Below are 22,811 nucleotides of genomic sequence, written 5' to 3' on the forward strand. Positions count from 1 at the left end.
CTTAGTATTTTTTGAAGTTCCCAATGCCCATCCTCTGCATCCCCCAGGCAGTCTAAGAAAACGAAAAACACACTGAAGTCCATTAGGCTGCAGAGAGACTCCCATCCCTGCAAGGCCTTGTTTGTGTTTATTTGATCTGTCTCACTTATAACTATAAACGCATTTAACCTACAGGACAATTACAGGCACTTACCGAACTAGCATATGATTCTGAGAGGGTTTGACTCTCAGTCTGATGGCTAGTGCTTTTAGTGTTTCATGAAGCTGTCGAGAGAGATTAGGATATGAGGCAGATTCTGTTATTTCTTCAACATAGATATCTTACTGGTAGTGATATTATTGGTTGTTAATGCTGATGTTAGAGGAATAGTAGTGAGGTTTTTTGTAGTTGTAATAGTAGGCCTAATGGTACAAGTAGCAGTTGTTGTAATACAAGTACTGATTGAATTTGTAGTTGTTGGCTAATACTAGACATTGTATTAGTAATAGTAGTAGTAGTTGCTGTAGTCTTTGCTATAATATTAGTACTAGAAATAGTATTAAAAGTAGTAATGGTAGCTGTAGGCTTCATTTCACAATTATAGTTGTAGATAATAATCTGTGTGCCATTTTTTGTTCTGAATACAGATAGACACTGATCTGTGGAATAGTAGAATTTACACAATTTAAGTTTTAGAATTAAGAGTCAGTGTTGCACTAATGTCTGGAACCTAATAAATCTATTAGATCTAGATATCACAGTATTAATCACAAGGATGAGTCAGAGAGAAGTGTAGGCATCATCACAATAGTAATGTAGGCAACGACATACTCTGTTACTCTGCAACATTTAGGGTGGGATAAAAACAGTATCTTATGTACAACTTCAGCTCTCTTTAATTGTCAGTGAATAATCAACACAAAGCATAGAAGTTTTTGGTGAATAGAAAGATGCATTTAAAGATACTTTCACATGAGCAAAAATCATTTGTCAAAAATCATCTGAGTAAAATGCCTTGAAACTGATCAATTATACTAATATACTGATTTATACTGATTTTCTGTTCTAGTGATAACATATTTAACCTCGTTATATATAATGACAACATATATAAACTCACTATTACACATAGTAAACTGAGCTATGCAGTGCGGTACAAATAAAAATACACAGAAACCGTTAGTAGAATTCACATTTCTAGTTCCTCTTTCAAGCCCATGTGACTTCACATGAATCCTCTCACCAGTGTTAAAACAACAGAGAGCTCCATGACTGAGTAGTACTCAAAGAAATACTGTAGTACAGTAAGACTTAAGCTCAGGTCCTTGACATTAATATTAATGTTGTGCTCTGCTTAGTGGGGTTGTGGGGTTGTTGTGTGGCTTTGGAGGCTTCAGTGTTTGGGATCCTGACAGAGGCTGCAGTCTGGTCTCTGGTCTGATTGCTGCTCTAGCTGGATGGTGACAGAGTGGAAGCTGTATGCGGTGAAGCAGTACCGAGTCATCTCTTTGAGTACCACCTGAGGCTCTGCAGTGTCATCTGAGAAGACAGTGATAATTACTTTAACTAAGCAGTAATGGTGACAATAGTCCACGTGACCCAGTTTATTTATGTGCACATACAACACATGGTGAAATGTTTGTGGACCCGCACACCTACAGTATTGTTCAAAATAATAGCAGTACAATGTGACTAACCAGAATAATCCAGGTTTTTAGTATATTTTTTATTGCTACGTGGCAAACAAGTTAACAGTTGGTGCAGTAGATTCTCAGAAAACAAACAAGACCCAGCATTCATGTTATGCACACTCTTAAGGCTGTGCAATTGGGCAATTAGTTGAAAGGGGTGTGTTTAAAAAAATAGCAGTGTATGCCGTTGACTGTACAAACTCAAAACTATTTTGTAAATCTATTTAGCAATCCTGTGAATCACTAAACTAATATTTTAGTTGTATGACCACAGTTTTTTAAAACTGCTTCACATCTGTGTGGCATGGAGTCAACCAACTTGTGGCACTTTTCAGCTGTTATTCCACTCCATGATTTTTTAACAGCATTCCACAATTCATTTACATTTCTTGGTTTTGCTTCAGAAACAGCATTTTTGATATCACCCCACGAGTTCTCGATTGGATTAAGGTCCGGGGATTGGGCTGGTCACTCCATAACATTAATTTTGTTGGTTTGAAACCAAGACTTTGCTCATTTACTAGTGTGTTTGGAGTCATTGTCTTGTTTAAACAACCATTTCAAGGGCATGTCCTCTTCAGCATAAGGCAACATGACCTCAAGTATTTTGACGTATGCAATATGCGATAAATAGGCCCAACACCATAGTAGGAGAAACATGCCCATATCATGATGCTTGCACCACCATGCTTCACTGTCTTCACTGTGTACTGTGGCTTGAATTCAGAGTTTGGGGGACGTCTCACAAACTGTCTGTGGCCCTTGGACCCAAAAAGAACAAATTTACTCTCATCAGTCCACAAAATGTTCCTCCATTTCTCTTTAGGCCAGTTGTGTTCTTTGGCAAATTGTAACCTCTTCTGCACATGCCTTTTTTTTTTTTTTAACAGAGGGACTTTGCAGGGGATTCTTGAAAATAGATTAGCTTCACACAGATGTCTTCTAACTGTCACAGTACTTACAGGTAACTCCAGACTGTCTTTGATCATCCTGGAGCTGATCATTGGCTGAGCCTTTGCCATTCTGGTTATTCTTCTATCCATTTTGATGGTTGTCTTCCGTTTTCTTCCATGTCTCTCTGGTTTTGCTCTCCATTTTAAGGCATTGGAGATCATTTTAGCTGAACAGCCTATAATTTATTGCACCTCTTTATAGGTTTTCCCCTCTCCAATCAACTTTTTAATCAAAGTACGCTGTTATTCTGAACAATGTCTTGAACGACCCATTTTCCTCAGGCTTTCAAATGCATGTTCAACAAGTGCTGGCTTCATCCTTAAATAGGGGCCACCTGATTCACACCTGTTTTTCCACAAAATTGATGACCTCAGTGATTGAATGCCACACTGCTATTTTTTTTAACACACCCCTTTCAACTAATTGCCCCATTGCACAGCCTTACAAGCGTGCATATCATGAATGCTGGGTCTTGTTTGTTTTCTGAGAATCTACTGCACCTACTGGTAACTTGTTTGCCACGTAGCAATAAAAAAAATACTAAAAACCTGGATTATTCTGATTAGTCACATTGTACTGCTATTATTTTGAACAATACTGTATATGTGTTTCTTCCACACTGACATAATGCTGGAGCACACAACTGAACAGGATCTCTTTATATGCTGTATGTTGATGTAAGAGAACTTGTATGTAGTTACTTGTAAACCAGTACAAACTTTATAGAAGACAACTGGCCTTCTCAGAACCCTGTAATTAATCTTCTTGAGCTCCTCTGAGATGAACTCGAATACTGACCAAACCTCTTTGCTTAAACGCAATAATGTTTTAGCAGCTGGATGAGCATACTTCTCTACAGCCACACTTTGAAATCTAGTGGAAAGCCTTCACAGAAGAGTAGTGATGGTAAATAAATAAATAAATAAATAAATAAATAAATAAATAAGCAAATCGAGACTAAGTGGAATGGGATGTTTATAAACCTCATATGGGTGTGATGGTCAGATACTCTATCTGGATTCATACAAGATTCTTACAACTGCGATCTACTTGATAGAATCTATTAAGGATTTGGTTTTTTTGTGTTTTTTTTTTTTTTTTTTTTTATAAGCCAAGAAATTTCCGGAAAAACATTGCTGTAGTATTAGTAGCAGTAGTTAATGCTGTAATAAAATTAGTAGTAATATTTTGTAATCATATTTCAGCATCTTGTTTTCATCTCATATACTAAAAATCAGTAGAAATTCTTATTGCATTGAGGAAATGTTTGTTTTAAATCCCATTTGTGGTGAGGATCACATGACCACAAGCGATATTCAATGACCACAAAGGAACTGCATTGTCTGAAGCATGAAATCTGCAACATAATCATTATACTGTCCTTTGTGTATGTTTTGTGTGGGATGTGGTAAGATTGTGTGTAAGATTTACAGTTAACATAATGATTGTTATATGTTTATGAATACTGACAGTTCAATCCAACAAATATTCAAAAGAAATATTTAAATATATTTGAAAATATCCTGAATTCCGTATATTGTTTTAATATGTTTTATATGCGATCATTTAGCACTAAAGAATCCCTAACACAACAACTGACTAAAACTATATGCTGATGTTCTTCCATATGTTTCTGCTTCTACATAAATGTTTTATACCCAATTAAAGAAAAGAAAAGAAGCTATTTCTCACCTATAGCCACATGAGCAGAAAGAACAGCCTGGTTCATGGTCAGAGCCCAGATGTGGAGGTTGTGCACAGCTTTCACACCCTTGATAGACAGCAGCCTTTCTCTCACCTCCTTGTAGTCCATACCTGCCGGTGTGCCTGCATGAGAAAAAAAAATTCTAATATTTGAGTGTTACGATCACATGTATAAATAATTCTTCATAATAAATATCATACATCAGTGTGACAAAGTAGACTAAATGACTGTTCAAATGAATCATGATTATTAAGACTATTATTTAACTGAACTTAATTATTTAACATTTTTATTCTGAAATTTTATTAGTTTAGTTCCATTTGTAGATTTATAATAAAGCTCTGATTGCCTCGCAAGGGAGAGTCATGGACATACCTTCCATTAATACTACCAGAATGTCCCTCATGACGGTGATTGTGGTGCCCAGGACAAACAGAGAGAACAGGAAGGTGCAGATAGGATCTGCAATCTTGTACTCTGGCTGTGAGGTATAAGGTTATCAGTCCATTAGAAACACATTCCTTTTAATTTGGCCTTTTGAATAGTTTGCTACATTAAAATTCAAGGCTTGCTTTAAAAGTAATTGTATACCCTCTTACCCTGAAGAAGATGATGAGTGCACTCACGAGGACACTAACGCTCTGCAAAAGATCTCCAATCACATGCACAAAGGCAGCTCTTACACTGGCATTTTCTTGTGTCTTCTTCATTTGCCCTTGGTTTTCAAGATTGTGGTAATTAGCACTATGGCTATGATTTTTCTTCTTTCCATGGCTGTGGCCATGACCGTGAGTCCCAAGTCCACCGTGACTGTGACCATGACCTGACTGGTACAAGGTGAACGCCATTCTATGTGATTTAGGAAAAAGATATATAGGCAACATGAAAGAAAGAAACAGGGGTAGAGCGATATTTGGTTTATGCCTATTAGAAGAAGAATGGGACGTACATGATGTTGGCTAAGACAGCACAGCCGGAGGTGATAAGCATTACAGTGCCCTCAATCTCGAAATCATCACTGATGAGGCGTTCCACTGCGAGGTACACTAACACACCAGTCACCAACCAGATTGTGAAGACAGACAAGAGAGCACCAAGGATCTCTGTGGATACACGAAATAGATTAAAGTACTCCAGGATAAACACATTCAGTGATGATGACGACGAGGACGACGACTTACCTGCACGATGCCAGCCATAATTGAGTGTGTGTGAAGCAGGTCTGGATGAGAGCCACAAAGAGCACAGGCTAATAATGAAACTAGTGAAATCCACCAGTAGGTGGGCAGCATCAGTCATCACTGCCAGACTGCCAGCGAAATACCCACCTGTTAATACAAATACCCAAACTTATAAAGCAGGCTAGCACATAGGATAATAAAATACAGCAAATTATATGGTAGCCTATAACCAATTTCTTTAAAAGACCTAAAAAAGCAAAAATCATACCCAAGATTTCTCCCACCATGAAGACCAGACAAACAGCTGAGACAATGTAGAGACGTTTTCTGGCCAGTTTTTTCTCAAGTTCCCGGTCCTCATAAGCACGACTACTGTCATGACAGTGCTTACTGTTGTTCTCTCCATTGCACATACTATAAAAAACAGAGGAACAAACAACAGGCGAAGATAAATGACAGTATATTTAGCGTTTGAACGTGAACTCTTTAGGCTAAAGGAATATAGACATATTAGACCAATACCTCACAAATTATTTATACATTTGCACAACATTTACACAACACAGTTGGCTATATTTCTTGCAGTACTCACATGCAATATTCAGTACAGTTTTCCCCAGAGGAAGAAAAGAGAAGAAAGAGAGGATTTTCAAGGATGCAGACTAGCCAGATAAACTGATTATATTATAGAACAATGAGTCAGTGATGCACTTGACTAAAGAAAATTAAGACAGGGTCAGTATTGTGTGTCTTTCAATCACCGACATGTCATTCATTTTAAACTGTTGCTTGTTGTCGGCCACTTCATTTTCTTCCGTAAAAAGTTTTTCATAGTATGAATTGGTACTCGCATTCTAATTATTAGCACCGAGGCAAAGGTATTTATTATTAACTAGTGCCTACTTGCTTGAAGTGTCTGCAGTCAGTCTCAGAACAGCCGAATAGTCATAATGTGTAAACAGCTATTCCATAAAGGAACAAAATGAAATAGTCTCAAGGCCAAAAAAGTCTCCTTTTTAAACTTAGTGCCGTCAGAGCTCCAGACTAAACTAAACTAAACTCCAAGGTCCCTTTATAATCCCAAATTAAAAACTGGAATGCAAACACAAACTCAGAGAACAGCAGTACGTGCAAGAATCTGATAATATTGCTACAAGTATAAAAATAATATGAAAATTACAATGAAATACAATGACGATATGACCCATATTCATAGGTTTATCTGTAAAAACTTCGTTTTTTGTATACTGTATAGGCTTTAAATAAAAGCACAAAGTAAATAATTGTGTTTCTTGTCTAGTGTTATTGAAAGGATCAGGGTTTTTCAGACTTTTACCAAAATGCCTCGATTTGTGCCTGTTGATCAATGTATTATTTTATATATAGTGATAACTATAGTAATAACTTGTCTGAAATTGTAGATCGAGTCATCATGTGATCAAATACACACTATTAATGTCAGATCCACTTATCTTGATTATTCATCTTAGATTTTAGATTATTGAACCTGGGTTTAGAATACTGAATGCTCAGTATTTGTGTACTTACTTATTATTTCTGTAATTCAGTCTGATCAAACACAGAAGTAGTGTAGCGACTGGGTGATATTATAGGATGTTGTATTCATGAAAATCAGTATAAATGACCAGTAATCTTATTAATACTGAAACTTTAGGTGAATTGTTCTCCTCAATGTCTGCATTTACTGATGTTTATTCAATATCTGATCATCAGTGTTAATTTACTATTAGTAGTTGATTGAGAATCAGGATGCATGATTGGAATGGGATGGAACAGGGTTTAACTCACTTCCCTATTTCACCTGTCTGAAAACCAGGAATTAATGATCAGAAACCTTGCTTTATTTTAAGATTTATCGCCACCACTACCACCTTCCACATGACATGGATGACTGTCTGTCTGTCTGTCTGTCTGTCTGTCTGTCTGTCTGTCTCTCTCTCTCTCTCTCTCTCAGACTGGAGGTGTGCAAATATCCTATAAAAATAGGCCTTTTTTTGACACCCAGAAGGTTTCGGTCATAATTTCAGATACTCTGCCTGTATCAATTATGAAAAGTAAAAAAAAAAAAATAATTGTGTCGAGTTGAAGGATAGAAAAACAGCTCCAAAATTCAACACACACTCAAGAATATAAAAGGTTAGACCTTTAAAAGGATTTTAATAAATATTTAGGTTGTGTCAGTCTCGGTAAGCACTTCAATTCCCTGAAGACCAACACAGAGAATGAAAAGGAGTTTCTTGTGGCCTTCTGGGCCACAAACCAAGAAAACACCAAGTCTAGAAACTTTTCTGCACAAACACCTGAACGTTAATATTAAAATATTAAAACACACACACATATATATATATATATATATATATATATATATATAAATAAATAATAATAATAATAATACAAAAAAAAAAAAATATATATATATATATATACACACACACACACACACACACACACACACACACACACACACACACCAGTTTTAAAATTTAAACTGATTTAATTACAGATATAATGAAAATCAGTCTTATAAATAAGATAGAAGTTAAACAGAATCTATTTTCTACTATTAATGAAAAAAGAAAAAAGAAAATAAGATTGTATTTTTTAATGAGTTGCCCAATAATCTCAGGTTTATCTGTAATAAAGTTGTTTTTCTGTATACTGCGGTTCAGTTCCTACTGGGTATGTTTGATCATGTGACCAATAAAAATATAAATTTGAGTTTCAAATGTGACACAAAAAAAAACCTTTGTTGTCACCAATAAGGTTCTTTTGGGGGCACTTTGAAATTCAAAGTTAATTAACATGAAGTTCTAAAATGTGACATTTAAGTTAAAACAGAAATAAATTAATATCCTTCTCAAAAAAGTTGGTTCAGGGCAGAACACAAGTGATATCAGATCACATGGAATTACAAGACTGACTCAAAATAAAATCCAAGCCAAAATTGTGTGTGTGTGTGTGTGTGTGTGTGTGTGTGTGTGTGTGTGTGTGTGTGTGTGTGTGTGTGTGTTTTTAAACCACCACATGACTAGCTGCCCTCTTTCTTGAGGTGATGGAGGCGTTTTGTTTGCACACAGCCAAAAAAAAAAAGACTCGTGTGTAAAACCCCTGAAACCCCCAAACCTCCTCTCCAATCAGTACAATCAGTGAAACTAAACTCTGTGTTAATTCACTAAATAAACAAGTTTTTCGGATAGAAACCAAAACAGATCAAAGGCACCGATTTAGTTAGATTTAATCCGAAATAAAAAAAACTTTACCTTTCCCGTGTTACAGTGTACATCTGGGCAGCCTTGTCTGTGAACAACAGCTCTGTTTCTTCCTCGTTCTTCTTGATCATGATTAAGACTGAGATTTAGGCCTAGACCTCTGTTAGAGCAGTTTCTCAAGAAAGCAAAACAAACAAATTTAAGAAAATACAAGCTGAGAAGTTCTTCTGCTGAGAAGCGCATGCAGCGTGTGTGCGTGTGAATGCGCGAGTGTGTGCGCTCCGTCTGCAGCATCCTCAGTTATTGGGAGTGTGTAACCGCTGTGTGAAGCCGTGTGACCGTGTGAACCGTGTGCAACAAGTAATCAGGGTGCTCTCAGCACCACTGCTCTCAGAGTGCGGGGTGAAAAACCGCCCGCAAAAACACCCCCACCTGATCTGATCACACGCTCGCACACGCACGCGCGCACACGCGCCTGTGAATCTCATCTCAGCGGCGCGCATTCAACGCGTTCACAAAGTATTCCGATTTTTCTTATCACTCAGATTTAATGTTGCAACTTTCTCCTAAAATGCTGTACATTTCTTTACATCAATCTACACTCTGTACCGCGTAATAACAAAGCAACACAATGTGTGCATATATTTAAAACTGAAAATCACATTAACGCACTTATTATTATCAATTATAATGTAGATCAGGTGCATCCAATTTCTTGGATTGACACAAGTCCAACAACTAAAAATGGGTGAATATCAATATGCATACCAATGTTTACTAATGCACTGTACCATGTTTTTTATTTTGGTTGAAACAAGTGAGCAAAGATCAGCATTCATTTATTCATCACCAGCTCTGCACCTTGAGGAAAATTCAGTATTTGCAGTTCCACACTTCTGATGATGCTTCCAGACACACAATAATAAATTTGTGCTGGAAACTGCTACCAAAGTGTAGAAACTGATAGATGACCACCAAGCCATGATAACTGTTCCATACTGCTGGTGGTAGTGTAGTGCTGCTGCTGAGAAGCGTCCTCCAATGATAGGTGTGATCAGTTCCTCATGACATATAGTAATGTGATCATATGATCTACAGCAACATACATAACAAAGAATTCACAGCACAGCTTTGGTTCAGTGCACTAGTTGCCTTTAAACATTTGTACCCAGTTTCTACCATTATATTTAAATAGAAAAATAATTGGATTTGCATTTAGTTGGAGGTCAGTGAAAGTCACTCACCATCATTGAGATGTGCCTGTTAAGACATGGAGAAAAAAAACAAAGACAATGTTTGTGGATTTTAATTAAACATGATACTGTATTATAAATATTATGATTATTATTATTTTTAATGAACAGATCCACCATTTTTCACATCTTCTTTAAACTTTCTTTATTTGGTTCAGGTACCCAAACATTTTTCGATGATAAAATGCACAGTGGCAAATAAGTTATAACACACAATCAAACTGTTTTGCAGATCCAGATGATACAAATATACAGTAAACACACACCTGATGAACGCTCCAGCCAACAAACTTCTGTTAAAAATAATATGTAAAGACATTTTTTTTTATTCAGGCAAATACCTTCGGAGTGCACCTGTAATAAAAAGTTAACGATATTGATGGACAATTTCCATATAGTTCTCAATTCAATATTGAGCATTGATGAATAGAATTAAAACAAAAGGCAGGAGAAAAGGGACCCTTTGTAGACACAATGAATGAATGAATGAATGCTTTCATGAGCTTTTCTTCTAACTGTCATGTAACATAATGATCACAATAAAATGACTCAAATGGTTCAAATAACCATAATGAATGGTTTTCATGCATCATTAGAGCAATAATGTTGATTGAGTACTGAACCTAAAAATGCAACCAGCCCCTAGCAGTATTTTGAGAGAAATGATCAACTACAGCACTTGGCGATTTCTCATATCTTTCGGACCTGAACCATCTTTCAGGATTTCTATAACAAAATACTGCAGTTAATTATAAGATACTGCAATGATTTTATTTTATTTTTTCACAAGCTATATCTATCCTCCAGTGAATTCACTAAAATTCACTACATATATACAAAAATAGTAACACAGCAAGTCTCAAGTACTAGTGGGCAGTTCTAGCAGTCAGGGATTTGAAAAGCCTAAGAGAACTCTATTGGCTATAGTACAGGTGATCAGTTCAGGTAGTTCAAAATGAAACAATTGTAGGGCTGAAATGACTAAATTAGATTATACTAAATTAATCTTTAAAAAAAACAACACAACTGAAGTTCAAATAAGTGACAGAGACCAAAAAGAAGGCATGCCACTAAATCAAGATGGAGAGTTTTCTGTGCAAAGCCTCTACTCAAGGCTAAAAGAAGGTGACAATGTACCAGTGAGCTTTTAAAACATGGCTTAAGTAACATTTGTAAAAAAAAAATAAAAACAAAAAAATTCCAAACGATGTTGAGTCAAAGCTTCAAGGAGGTCAAGTCAATTCTTAAAAACCTATTTCTATTTCAGGACACATCCACATACTGATAGTATGATGGGTGATAGACAACAAAATCAAGTAGCAGGAACAAGCTCAAGACTAAGATAAAAAAAAAAAAAAAAGCGGGCACAGCAGTCCACCTCAGTCAGAAGGGCTATAGAGATCACCAGAGGAGGGCAGGCGTACGTGACCACCCGTTACGTTAGGAAGCCGTGAAAGATCTGGGAGGTTGTTGAGGCGTGATCGGAGCTCCTTCCGCACCTGGGTGACTCGTGCCAGCTTGTGCTTATACTCCTGGAATACATACAACAAACATGCTCATTAGAGACTATAAATGTAGTGTGTGTCAAATGATCAACATGCACTGTGATTTATAGCAGACATGATGATGTGAGCGGAACCATAGAACCCAGGGAAATGTGACGTCTTTTTTCTCTTTGAGGTCATTTCATCTCATGCAGACAAACTCCTTTTTTTTTTTTTTCTTCTTCTTCTTGAATGAAAGCTCAAGCTGCATTTGATTTAATATGATGGTATCAGTGTTATGGTACGGTTATTTATATTACTCATTATATTCATGTCAGTGTATGAATGGTTTTGTGATGGTCGACATTTTTTGGCAAATTTCTATATTAGTATTTTAATAATTAATTTTAATTACATTTTAAGTGATTTTTTTTTTATATGCAAGTTATTAAACACTTTAGACCTTAACAGATGTAATAATAACCGATTTTTATCTAACATTCGGACTACCAGGTAACGCTTTTAAACACTTTTAAGCTATTAAACACTCCGAACATAAAAGATACAATGCTAGATTAAAAATGCAAACCTGATAAGGGAAAACTAAAATCACCTATAGAATATACACCTGTCTGATTCACCATTTGCTGTGTTTTAGTCTTTATTTTGATCTCTGTAGTACAGAAGCTCTCATAATAAAAAAACCTAAAAACATTTATATAACCACAAAATAATCTAATGTTTCTTATGAAAAGATGGATTTTACTGGCGTCATAAAAAGTGCAGAATAAGCATGTTTTTGTGTTAAATAAATCAATCTCAAACGGTCAAGCAATATTTTAATACTGAACTTCATTAGCATGCACATGTTGAAACCAGCTGCAAAATGAAACGCATAAATAAACAGCACACCCCAAACTGTGTATTTATTTTCTTTATTTGGATCTTTACGTATAAAGACAGAGCATACGGAGACCTGCGGAGAGTCTGGAGAGATAATCACAAATTAATACATCACAATCTTTATTTGTACTTATACTTACCATTAAAGGTTAAAGTGGGATATGAAGGTAGTGGAAGTCTGGGAGTTAGAAGGAGTTTGTGGATTCAATCTTATTGACAGTATGTACAGAAGTTTTACAAAGTTGTGATTCTCCTTTTTTTCCCCAAATCATTTTAAACAAAGTGGAAAGCTCTTTAAATAACGGATTTTTTGTTTGTTTACTTACCTAATCTGATCTCAGTAATGCCATTTTCCCTTTCAATAGACTTTAGGCATTTTACTGATGATCAATGTTTGTATTTTATGTGATTTCCGGCAAATTCAATTTGTACAAACTGAAATGCTGCACTTTATTATGCCGAATCTAGTTTTTGCCATCCATTTAATATTCACACTTGGGTTAAAAAAAAAAACAAGCAGTGTACATAAATCACTGAATTAGACTCGTCATGGCACTAAATCTCCCTGCACAGGCATACCGTTGGACTGGATTATATAAAGTGCAAATAAACAAAGTCTGGCTATAAAACAGCCAGTTTAGAATACATATATAACACTGGAGTCTGCAATTGGAATGAATTAATAAAATGTATGAAAACCCCGGCTTGAAAGCACAGGTAGTGTTCACACATCTCTGTTTGATGGACAATAAACTAGACAATAGTGGGTAGTCATTATCATCAAATCGTACTTTCCCCCCCCCCTCTAAAACATGAATCTTACTGGGATTTGGACATCACAGTGCATGCAACAGCAAAAACTCCACTTCCAGCTCATTCCAGCTCACATTAAGGTCTGCTGACCAGCACACATCAGTGAGGTTTGAAATTTTTCTGAATGTATATGTATGAGTTAGTGCTGCCCTCTAGTGGACAAGAAAAATCCAACAAGTAAATATACTAATAGTTTTAATGTTAACCTATAACATAATGAGGAAGAAAAAAAAAAAAGGAAAAAATGGTGAGCATACGCACTTCTAGTTTTTGCTCATTCTTCGCCAAGCCATCCCTCTGGCTCTGCAGAAAAAGTGCAAGCAGCCGTGTGAGCTGTCGTCGATCGTCGATCTCAGCTGCCAGGCGACCACTGTAATCTGCTAGCAGCATGCAGGCCTCCTCTACCAGTCTGGATAAGCGTTCTCCTGACTCCTTATCTGGAAAAAAAAAAAAAACACCACACACACAGCCTGGGCTGAGCCAACCTATTAGGTGTAATCATGTACATCACTTCCACACTGGGTGGGTAAAGAAGCAAGGACGTGTTACTCAATGGAGAAGTCAGCAGACATTGCAAACAAGACAATGTGCATGAATGTGAACTGATCAGCTGTGCGTCAACAATATAAATCATACAACATATTGTTGGGATTCATAAGCAACCAATTGAGTATATAAATCACAAAACCAACAAACAAATACAATTCTAGCCAAAACAGGAACAGACACAATGAACGTTTGCTATTTAGCGTTTTTGTTTTTCTGGTTCCCTGATGTGCACCAAGAAACAACAGGAACCGGAGCTAGAAGTGCATCTTTCATGCCAGGTTTATTTCCTCTTTAGCAAAATTGTCCTTTTTTTTAAAGCTTATTCGGACAGAAGTATATAAGCACAGATTTCTGGTATCTCCTGCCTCTCTGTAACAACTGAACTGCAGATGATGACTCCCCTGAAAAGCAGTTAACTTCAGCTTTCACACCCACCTGTGATTCTGTGCAGCAGGGACGAGTCCTGCACCTCTGGAGGTAAAGCGGTGATCCTCTGTCGTAGTGCGGAGTCACTTGAGGCTGCGTTCTCCAACTCCTGCAGTGCCCGGATCAAATCCGCTGTCTGAAATAGACAAGACTGTTCGGATTGATCACGATAAATGGGGTACACGGACATCATAGGTTGTGCAGCGTTAGGTTTCAGTGCCACCAAAAGGTGTTTTTGCACAGTACCTGTGGCGGCTTTGCTGGAGAACTCTGGGAGGCAAAGTCATTATCTTTCGCTTTAATCTCCTCATAAGGTCTTTTCTTGGCCTTCTTTTCACCATCTAGACATTGTGGGTTTAAAAAAAGAGAAAAGTTTATTATTATGTATTTTAAGTCCTGCTTTTGAAGAAATAATGGCAGATTACTGTAAATGTGATTGGAGTATGCACAGTTGTTATTGTTTTCATGGTAGTAATAGTTTTATATAAAAGGTGTTTTTAAAAGGTTTGTTTCGAGATTCGTTTTGTAACATGCAAACAGATGGTAGCACAAAGCTGCACACACGGTCACAGGGTGCACCGACCTTCACAAGTCAGTGTGCAAAAAACCATCATCCTGTTTACACCGGAAGCTGTGCAACTGCCGCTGTTCTGACCACGTGCGTTACCACCAATGACCCGTTCGGGGTGTTTTGAGTTGCACGTGTGCTCCGAAAGCGCAAGAACGTCAGCGGAAGATGACAAGAGATCAGGAATACCTTCAATGAGCTCAACCCCCAAATATGTTGAAACCATTCAAAACAATCCACAACATTGCTGCGGTTGCGTGATACGGAACAGTCCGGGCGATCCTCACGTGTGATTTGTTAATGTGCCTGCTGCTGCCCCGTTCGTCCCCAGGCTGCTGACTCAGGAGCAGAAAGAACACCTAGTCAAAGTCTGCCAAGAACTCTGACAGTGTGCAATGGATGACCCGTGCTTCATGTCGAGCATCATCACCGATGACGAATCTGTGTGGGTGTAGGGGGTATGACCCTAAGACGAAGCAACAATGGAAACAGACTTCACAGTGAAAGAGCTGATCATCTCTACGACCGAAAAAGGCGAGGCAGGTCCGCAGCTGGACCAAGTCATCTTTTTCGAAAATTTGAAGCATTGCCCATCAAGAATTCATCCCCAGGGGTCAGACCATCCATAGCGAGTTCTACTGCCAGGTTTTTGGGCATCTAATGGGGGAACATTCGAAAGAGATGGACCAACACACTATAGTGCTGTCATTACAGCATGTGCTTCCAAATCTAACGTTACAGTGATGTGTGAAACAAATTGTCTACTGTGAGCTAGTGTAAAAAAAATATGGCCATATTGGCTTATAATAAAGTATTTATTTTACAAAAATGTAGCAAAATGTAAGATTATTTAAACGATCAAACATTACATTACTTTATTTCTTTTATTTAAAAAAAAACAACAACAAAAAAACCCACCATATGCTAGTTTGTCTTAAGCCAAAGTTTTCTTTTCCTCCATGCTTTCCCTGTGCTTTTCTAAGATTTTAAAGACAATATTACCAAACATATCCGAGTGTTTTCTGAGAGCCTTGTCTGCAGTTGAAAATACTGATATCTTGTTTTGAGCCAGAGAATTGAGAACTGAATTCATCCCCAGGGGTCAAACCTTCCATAGTGAGTTTTACTGCCAGGTTTTCAGGCGTCTGAGGGAGGACATTTGGCAAAAGAGACAGAGGAAGTAAAGAGCTAATCTCGAAACCTTTTGATACCACCTCGTATTACATACCGTTCTATTAAATATTTCAAATGCAACTATTTTTTTTTTTTACCTATAGGGCTATAGGTAAAAAAAAAAAATAGTTGCATTTGAAATATTTAATAGAACGGTATGTAATACGAGGTGGTTCATTCATGGTTAGATTTGAAAAAGATTTCACAGTCTATTCAAAATAAAAGCATTTTATCTTATCCTTTACACATTCAGCACCCATCAGCAGGTCATTGATCACACTTGCAACTACATACAATAACTTTTCAATCACTGATTAAATAATCCATAGAAGTTACTGCATAAAGCAAGTAATATAAATGAGCCTTATGTTATAATCGTAACGTTAACAAGGAAAAATGTCAGACTGCAGAGATTTGAAACGTACTTACGTAGCACTACCGAGAGTTTGTCCAAGAGGTCAATCTCATAAACAGCTCTTTCCTGCCAAATAGACAAAACCCGCTCCAGGTGTTTCTTTCCGCCCTCTTCTCCTTCACTACACACAAGGTGGTAGGATCAGTGATTATTCAAATCAAATGCATCTTAACCAAAATAGGAAACCCTGTTGCGTATGAGACTTAAGTGTCATTAACACTCACCTGGAGACGTGTTTAAAGGCGTCGACAATAACCGGGGCGAAGTCCAGTGTGAACTCTGGCCCTTTTCTTTTGCTATTCTGAATGACATCGTTTGCAAGATAAAGGAAGGTCAGTTTACGAGATACCTGGGCTGGAAAAAAAGAAGACATGGAAATCATACCAACTTGATGAAGATTTATATTTAAGTGATTAAAAACCTCACCCTCACAGATACAGAACATTGATCATACTGTAAAGCAGTTCAGAGTGCCAGGAGGACGGGATATTCATTCTTAATCATCTGGATAAAACTTAGCACGCTGCGGTTCTTAACCTACAGGCCTCGTGGGTGGAAACACAAGGAAACGCGTTGCTTGTGATTCCGCAGAAACGGTGCTAAATTTAGAGTCGAGGATCCACAGGCTAGAATATTCTTTCAAAAGGAGCATTTGATCAGACAGGAAATAAGACAAGAAACTTATTTTCCTTGTTGCTGAGGAATTCAATTAACAAAAATACGCACACATAACACGACCGACGACTAAAGACAAAAGCTTCTGCTGATCTTCTGAGATTTTCCATGCGCACTATTCTCTAGAGTTTAGAGAATGCGGGGTGAAAAAAAAACATCATCTTAAATGTTTGAATTGGTGAGCAAGTGTAGAACGTGATGTGGTCCTCTGCTCCTACAGGACATCTGTCACAGATTTGTGCATTTTGAGATGTTTTTCTGCTCAACATGGTTGTAAAGAGCGGTTATTTAAGATGTCATAGGTGCAACCTAACCTTCATTAAGGACTGACATTCACTGGATGTATTTTGTCAGTGAGATCACAATTTCTTACATTCTGAGGACTGTTGTGAACATGAACTGAAGCGCTTGACCTGCATGATGATATGCGCTGTGTTGTGCTCCTGTCACATGATTGGCTGATTGCTTCTGTGAATAAGCAGGTACAGGTGTTCCTATGAATGTGGTCGCTAACACATGCTCAAACTTGATGGTGACACCATAGTGCGGTCATTACAGCATGTGCTTGCAAATCTTAGTGCTCACCAAGTTACACTACAATCGCAATTATTACTAGACAATTTAATTAAGAATAACACACAGGTTCATGGAAACTGAAGAAAACAACATAAATTTCAGTGCAAATGTATTCATCATGTTCCTGCAATACCTCATTCACATTAAATCTACCAAGGAAGCAAAATGCACTTTGACTGCAGATGGTCTTTGAGTCTTTGAGAAACCACATTTAAACTGAAAGAAATACAAAACAAAATGTATCAACAGCAGGATGTCCTTATTTTAACTATCAAACATTACATTACTTTAAAACAAAAATAAAAAAAAAACAACAACCATATGCTAGTTTATCATTAACAAACCAAATATTTATTTAGTGTTGTAGACAAACTCCTCCACCCTTCCATGGTGCTTTTGTTAAGACTTTAAATAATTATTACCAAACACATGAGTGTTTTCTGAGAGCCTTGTCTGCGGTTGAAAATACTGATATCTTCTCCTCCAGAAGTGTCATATCTTCATCCACTGTTACCATGTCCAAACAGCTAACAATGATCATTTTGTCTTCCAATTTTCTGTCCTCATCCCACATTCCTGCCACCATCTGCCCTTTTGCCTACGCAAGGGTGGACAAAACAGTGGCTATTTATCAGGATAAACAGATTTCATGTATTGTTTTTTTAGTTTTAACAACCAGAAAAGGGAAAAAAAAAACATTTGCAAAATTTTTTTTACAAATTTAAAAGAAAATAATAACAAACCCATCAGTTACTCTCGATCTAAATAAATGCAGTTATATACATTACTTAGCAATTATTATTACACTACATGATGGGCTTCGTGAGCAGCACACTTGCACTTTATAGATAAGCTTGATTATGGATTTAACATTTGTCCAACCTTGCATGTGTAACTAGCTCAACAAATGAAGAAAATATTCTACTATTTGTGATTTAGAATATCAAGACTCTTCAGTTTAATTTGACTCGATTTGGATCAAACATTTAGGGCACATGGGCTCATGTTTTGTGCACGTCACAGGGCTCATACATAAATCCCTCATTAACATGGGTGCATATCAGCTGTGCGTATGTCTATAAGTGTCTATTAACTCGTGGTAGCAATCTATAAAATTGTTAATTCAGAAAGAAAGACAGAAAAAAAGAAAGAAAGAAAGAAAGAAACTAAAATAAAGAAATAGTCGGAAAGAAAGAAATAGTCGGAAAGAAAGAAAGAAAAAAAGAAAGAAAGAAAGAAAGAAAGAAACTAAAATAAAGAAATAGTCGGAAATAAAGAAATAGTCGGAAAGAAAGAAAAAAAGAAAGAAAGAAAGAAAGAAAGAAAGAAAGAAAGAAAGAAAGAAAGAAAGAAAGAAAGAAAGAAAGAAAGAAAGAAACTAAAATAAAGAAATAGTCGGAAAGAAAGAAATAGTCGGAAAGAAAGAAAGAAAAAAAGAAAGAAAGAAAGAAAGAAAGAAAGAAAGAAAGAAAGAAAGAAAGAAAGAAAGAAAGAAAGAAAGAAAGAAACTAAAATAAAGAAATAGTCGGAAAGAAAGAAAGAAAGAAAGAAAGAAAGAAAGAAAGAAAGAAAGAAAGAAAGAAAGAAAGAAAGAAAGAAAGAAAGAAAGAAAGAAAGAAAGAAAGAAACTAAAATAAAGAAATAGTCGGAAAGAAAGAAAGAAAGAAAGAAAGAAAGAAAGAAAGAAAGAAAGAAAGAAAGAAAGAAAGAAAGAAAGAAAGAAAGAAAGAAAGAAAGAAAGAAACTAAAATAAAGAAATAGTCGGAAAGAAAGAAACTAAAATAAAGAAATAGTCAGAAAGAAAGAAAGAAAGAAAGAAAGAAAGAAAGAAAGAAAGAAAGAAAGAAAGAAAGAAAGAAAGAAAGAAAGAAAGAAAGAAAGAAAGAAACTAAAATAAAGAAATAGTCGGAAAGAAAGAAACTAAAATAAAGAAATAGTCGGAAAGAAAGAAAGAAAGAAAGAAAGAAAGAAAGAAAGAAAGAAAGAAAGAAAGAAAGAAAGAAAGAAAAATCAAGAAATAGTCGGAAAGAAAGAAAGAAAGAAAGAAAGAAAGAAAGAAAGAAAGAAAGAAAGAAAGAAAGAAAGAAAGAAAGAAAGAAAGAAACTAAAATAAAGAAATAGTCGGAAAGAAAGAAAGAAAGAAAGAAAGAAAGAAAGAAAGAAAGAAAGAAAGAAAGAAAGAAAGAAAGAAACTAAAATAAAGAAATAGTCGGAAAGAAAGAAAGAAAGAAAGAAAGAAAGAAAGAAAGAAAGAAAGAAAGAAAGAAAGAAAGAAAGAAAGAAAGAAAGAAAGATGAAGAAATAGTCGGAAAGAAAGAAAGAAAGAAAGAAAGAAAGAAAGAAAGAAAGAAAGAAAGAAAGAAAGAAAGAAAGAAAGAAAGAAAGAAAGAAAGAAAGAAACTAAAATAAAGAAATAGTCGGAAAGAAAGAAAGAAAGAAAGAAAGAAAGAAAGAAAGAAAGAAAGAAAGAAAGAAAGAAAGAAAGAAAGAAAGAAAGAAAGATGAAGAAATAGTCGGAAAGAAAGAAAGAAAGAAAGAAAGAAAGAAAGAAAGAAAGAAAGAAAGAAAGAAAGAAAGAAAGAAAGTCAAAAATTCAGAAAGTAAGAAAGAAAGAAAGAAAGAAAGAAAGAAAGAAAGAAAGAAAGAAAGAAAGAAAGAAAGAAAGAAAGAAAGAAAGAAAGAAAAAAAACTAAAAAAAGAAATAGTTGTAAAAAAACAAAAGAAAGAAAGTCGGAAAGAAAGTCGGAAAGAAAGTCGGATAGATAGATAGATAGATAGATAGATAGATAGATAGATAGATAGATAGATAGATAGATAGATAGATAGATAGATAGATAGATAGATAGATAGATAGATAGATAGATAGATAGATAGATAGATAGATAGATTTGGGTAAAAATGAAGAAATTCTGAAAGAACTCTGAGATGTTCTTAATGAGGATAAGCGTGATTTCTACTTTAATGCTTCAGCTTATGGTCTTCCAGTATTAACAAAATTGTGACCTATACATTTCTACAGATTATTTTTAGAGCTCTGTTGTGTCACCATCACTTCCCCACTTCAGACATAAATGAAAAGTTACTACTGAATGACAGAAGCAACTAGGCTGTGGGTCTCTGTACTAAAAATAGGTCATATTTGTTGTATCCAATCAGCTAAACAATTAGGTCATAATCAGGGCAGTGGAAGCAGCAGCCTGTTAAAGCAGAATAACAATAGGTTTTAGTTTGAATTTGAATTCTTTGCTACATGAACTTTAATTTGCATCAGTGAGTCATACACAATTGTGGGGGAACTCATTTTAATATCATTTGGCTGTGGCTTTAGAAAACACACTACATCTAAAATAAAAAATGCATCTTTGCCTGCACTTTTCACGCCATGTAGGGGGTCTGTCATGATCTACTGAGATTTGAGTCTACTTCACAGTCCAAGTGGCCTGATATACACTATACCAACATGTAACACTAGCTTATGAATGTAATGTTTTATTTTGGAGGAAAGGGCTGATGTAGATAAGTACTGATCAGTACAAAACACACTATAACCTGGAACAGTCTGGAGGACAAGTGCTCCCACACTGAATCTAGAAACCGAATCTGGAGCAGTTTTTCTAGCTAAATAATCATGATCATCACTCTTAATCAGTCCTTAATGAAGGTCTTAAATGTATTGCATTACATGATAAACAGCCAGTAGGAATCTAAAAGAGAATGAAATTCATCTGCTCTCATGTGCAGCAGATCCCTGAATCCAGTTCATCGCCCATTAGTGCGGCGGACTGAGGGAGGGCAAAAAAATATGCACAAAAAAATAAATTCTAAAAGAAACGACTTTTTTGTCATTTGCACAATCACACAATATACAGATTTCCTTTTGGGGCCATACATCAAGTTCTCTTTGTCTGCAAGACAAACAATCCTCATTGCCTGCATGTTCCAACCAATTGTGTCTGTTATCTCACTTTTACTTTCACTTTTTGTTATCACACAAAACACTGACAGCTTCAACCATTTCTACCTCACCCAAGAAACAGAAAAGATAATCATGCACAGGAAGTTACACAACCAAACACACACACACACACACACACACACACACACACCTGCAGAGCAAGACCCGCCCCATCCGTCTAATTTAATTGGACAATCACAAGAGTAGTGCAGAGTGAATCATTAAATAGGTGTAACAGTTTTTTACCTGAACTCACAAAATAAAAACAATAAAACATTGCAAATATTATAATATATATATAATGTATATATATATATTTTTTTTTTTCTATACAATGAATGGACAAACACACACAAAATTACTTTTAAACCAATAGATTTTTTTCAAATAAATAATAATAAGACAATAAACAACTCAATCTAATTGTTGTCTGTCAAATCATGTTGCTTTCAGCAATTTCAGACCTTTTGTAAAGTAATTCCTTCAGTCACTATGATTCACACAATGTCTCTTGTGCTAATAATAACTGATTGAATAAATGCCAACAGATATAACAGGGATTTATCTGCTCTCTAACAAGGCTGAAGTGACACCTGAGGCCTGAGTACCAGGTTTATTACAACTACATAAGCAGTAACTGATAGAAGTCTACAGTTTGCATGAAATGGTTCATGTCATTGAAGACACACGTTAATGTTTCCTATCAAAACACTGCACATGTTCCCTGAGTGATAACCGGATCCCTATCTGGACACTTTAGTCAGTTGCTGAACTTCTTCCTTACAAAACGTTTGGTGAAACTACCTGGTTTTATTTCTAAGCCAAACACTGATGCATGGTTCATGCTGTGTGCTAAGCAGCTAGCCTGCTCTATGGTTCTGGTTAGTAAAGTGCACACAAACGAACTAACAGCTTCCAGTACACCTGGTCCGTGTTGTGTGTTCACATTGTGGTGTTCTTACCTTTTTTCAGCTCGTTGTACCAGACTTTCACGATGGTTTTTGAGTGTTTTCTGTGGTGGATTAACCATAAAGACAGGGTCTGGACACTCTGCTGCGAGTTGCTAAGTTCGGCCAATTTTTTCTCCAGAGCCGATTCGGAGAAAACTGACATCTTCTTCTTAAAAAGGACCTTCTGCAGAATTACCTGATGGTAATAAAGAAACGCACGTGTTTGTTGTTGTTGTTTTTTTTTACTCACCAATTAAGCTGAAAGGAAAAACGGAAAACGTGAAGAAGGTAACGTTTACAGCGTTCAACATCGAAGTGTGAACTGCGCAT

At 36.2% G+C, this 22,811-nt stretch overlaps 2 protein-coding genes across 3 annotated transcripts; both read right to left on the bottom strand.

The window, feature by feature from the left end:
* Positions 1–860: 860 nt before the first annotated feature.
* LOC310716697 (proton-coupled zinc antiporter SLC30A8-like) lies at positions 861–9,127 on the bottom strand. The gene is made up of 8 exons (XM_083524082.1): positions 8,793–9,127; positions 5,780–5,925; positions 5,512–5,658; positions 5,280–5,433; positions 4,930–5,179; positions 4,706–4,811; positions 4,318–4,452; positions 861–1,519 (listed from the first exon to the last, which is right to left on the bottom strand). The coding sequence occupies exons 1-8, from the start codon at positions 8,870–8,872 to the stop codon at positions 1,374–1,376; spliced, it is 1,164 nt and encodes a 387-aa protein (XP_083380208.1). The 5' UTR covers positions 8,873–9,127; the 3' UTR covers positions 861–1,373.
* Positions 9,128–10,122: 995 nt separating this feature from the next.
* Positions 10,123–22,800, bottom strand: LOC310716704 (regulation of nuclear pre-mRNA domain-containing protein 1A-like). Of its 2 annotated transcripts, none has more exons than XM_083524092.1 (7): positions 22,494–22,800; positions 16,550–16,679; positions 16,340–16,446; positions 14,416–14,510; positions 14,179–14,305; positions 13,456–13,631; positions 10,123–11,526 (listed from the first exon to the last, which is right to left on the bottom strand). In XM_083524092.1, the coding sequence occupies exons 1-7, from the start codon at positions 22,642–22,644 to the stop codon at positions 11,374–11,376; spliced, it is 939 nt and encodes a 312-aa protein (XP_083380218.1). In that variant the 5' UTR covers positions 22,645–22,800; the 3' UTR covers positions 10,123–11,373. The 2 variants fall into 2 exon arrangements, with proteins under 2 accessions (XP_083380218.1, XP_083380219.1); XM_083524093.1 differs by lacking the exon at positions 10,123–11,526 and adding an exon at positions 17,999–18,174 and having other exon boundaries at positions 12,398–13,631; positions 16,550–17,792.
* Positions 22,801–22,811: the final 11 nt, after the last annotated feature.

The sequence above is a fragment of the Silurus aristotelis genome (genome assembly GCF_946808225.1).
Source record: "Silurus aristotelis genome assembly, chromosome: 21".
NCBI classification, from domain to species: Eukaryota; Metazoa; Chordata; class Actinopteri; order Siluriformes; family Siluridae; genus Silurus; species Silurus aristotelis.

Coding starts and splice junctions, on each gene's coding strand:
- LOC310716697 (XM_083524082.1), bottom strand. CDS start 8,872: ATGATCAAGAAGAACGAGGAAGAAACAGAGCTGTTGTTCACAGACAAG. Junction 5,926..8,792: donor TACACTGTAACACGGGAAAG/GTAAAGTTTTTT, acceptor TGTTTTTTATAG/TATGTGCAATGGAGAGAACA. Junction 5,180..5,279: donor GCTGTCTTAGCCAACATCAT/GTACGTCCCATT, acceptor TAAATCACATAG/AATGGCGTTCACCTTGTACC.
- LOC310716704 (XM_083524092.1), bottom strand. CDS start 22,644: ATGTCAGTTTTCTCCGAATCGGCTCTGGAGAAAAAATTGGCCGAACTT. Junction 14,306..14,415: donor CTCCAGCAAAGCCGCCACAG/GTACTGTGCAAA, acceptor TGTCTATTTCAG/ACAGCGGATTTGATCCGGGC. Junction 13,632..14,178: donor CCTGCTGCACAGAATCACAG/GTGGGTGTGAAA, acceptor TTTTTTTTCCAG/ATAAGGAGTCAGGAGAACGC.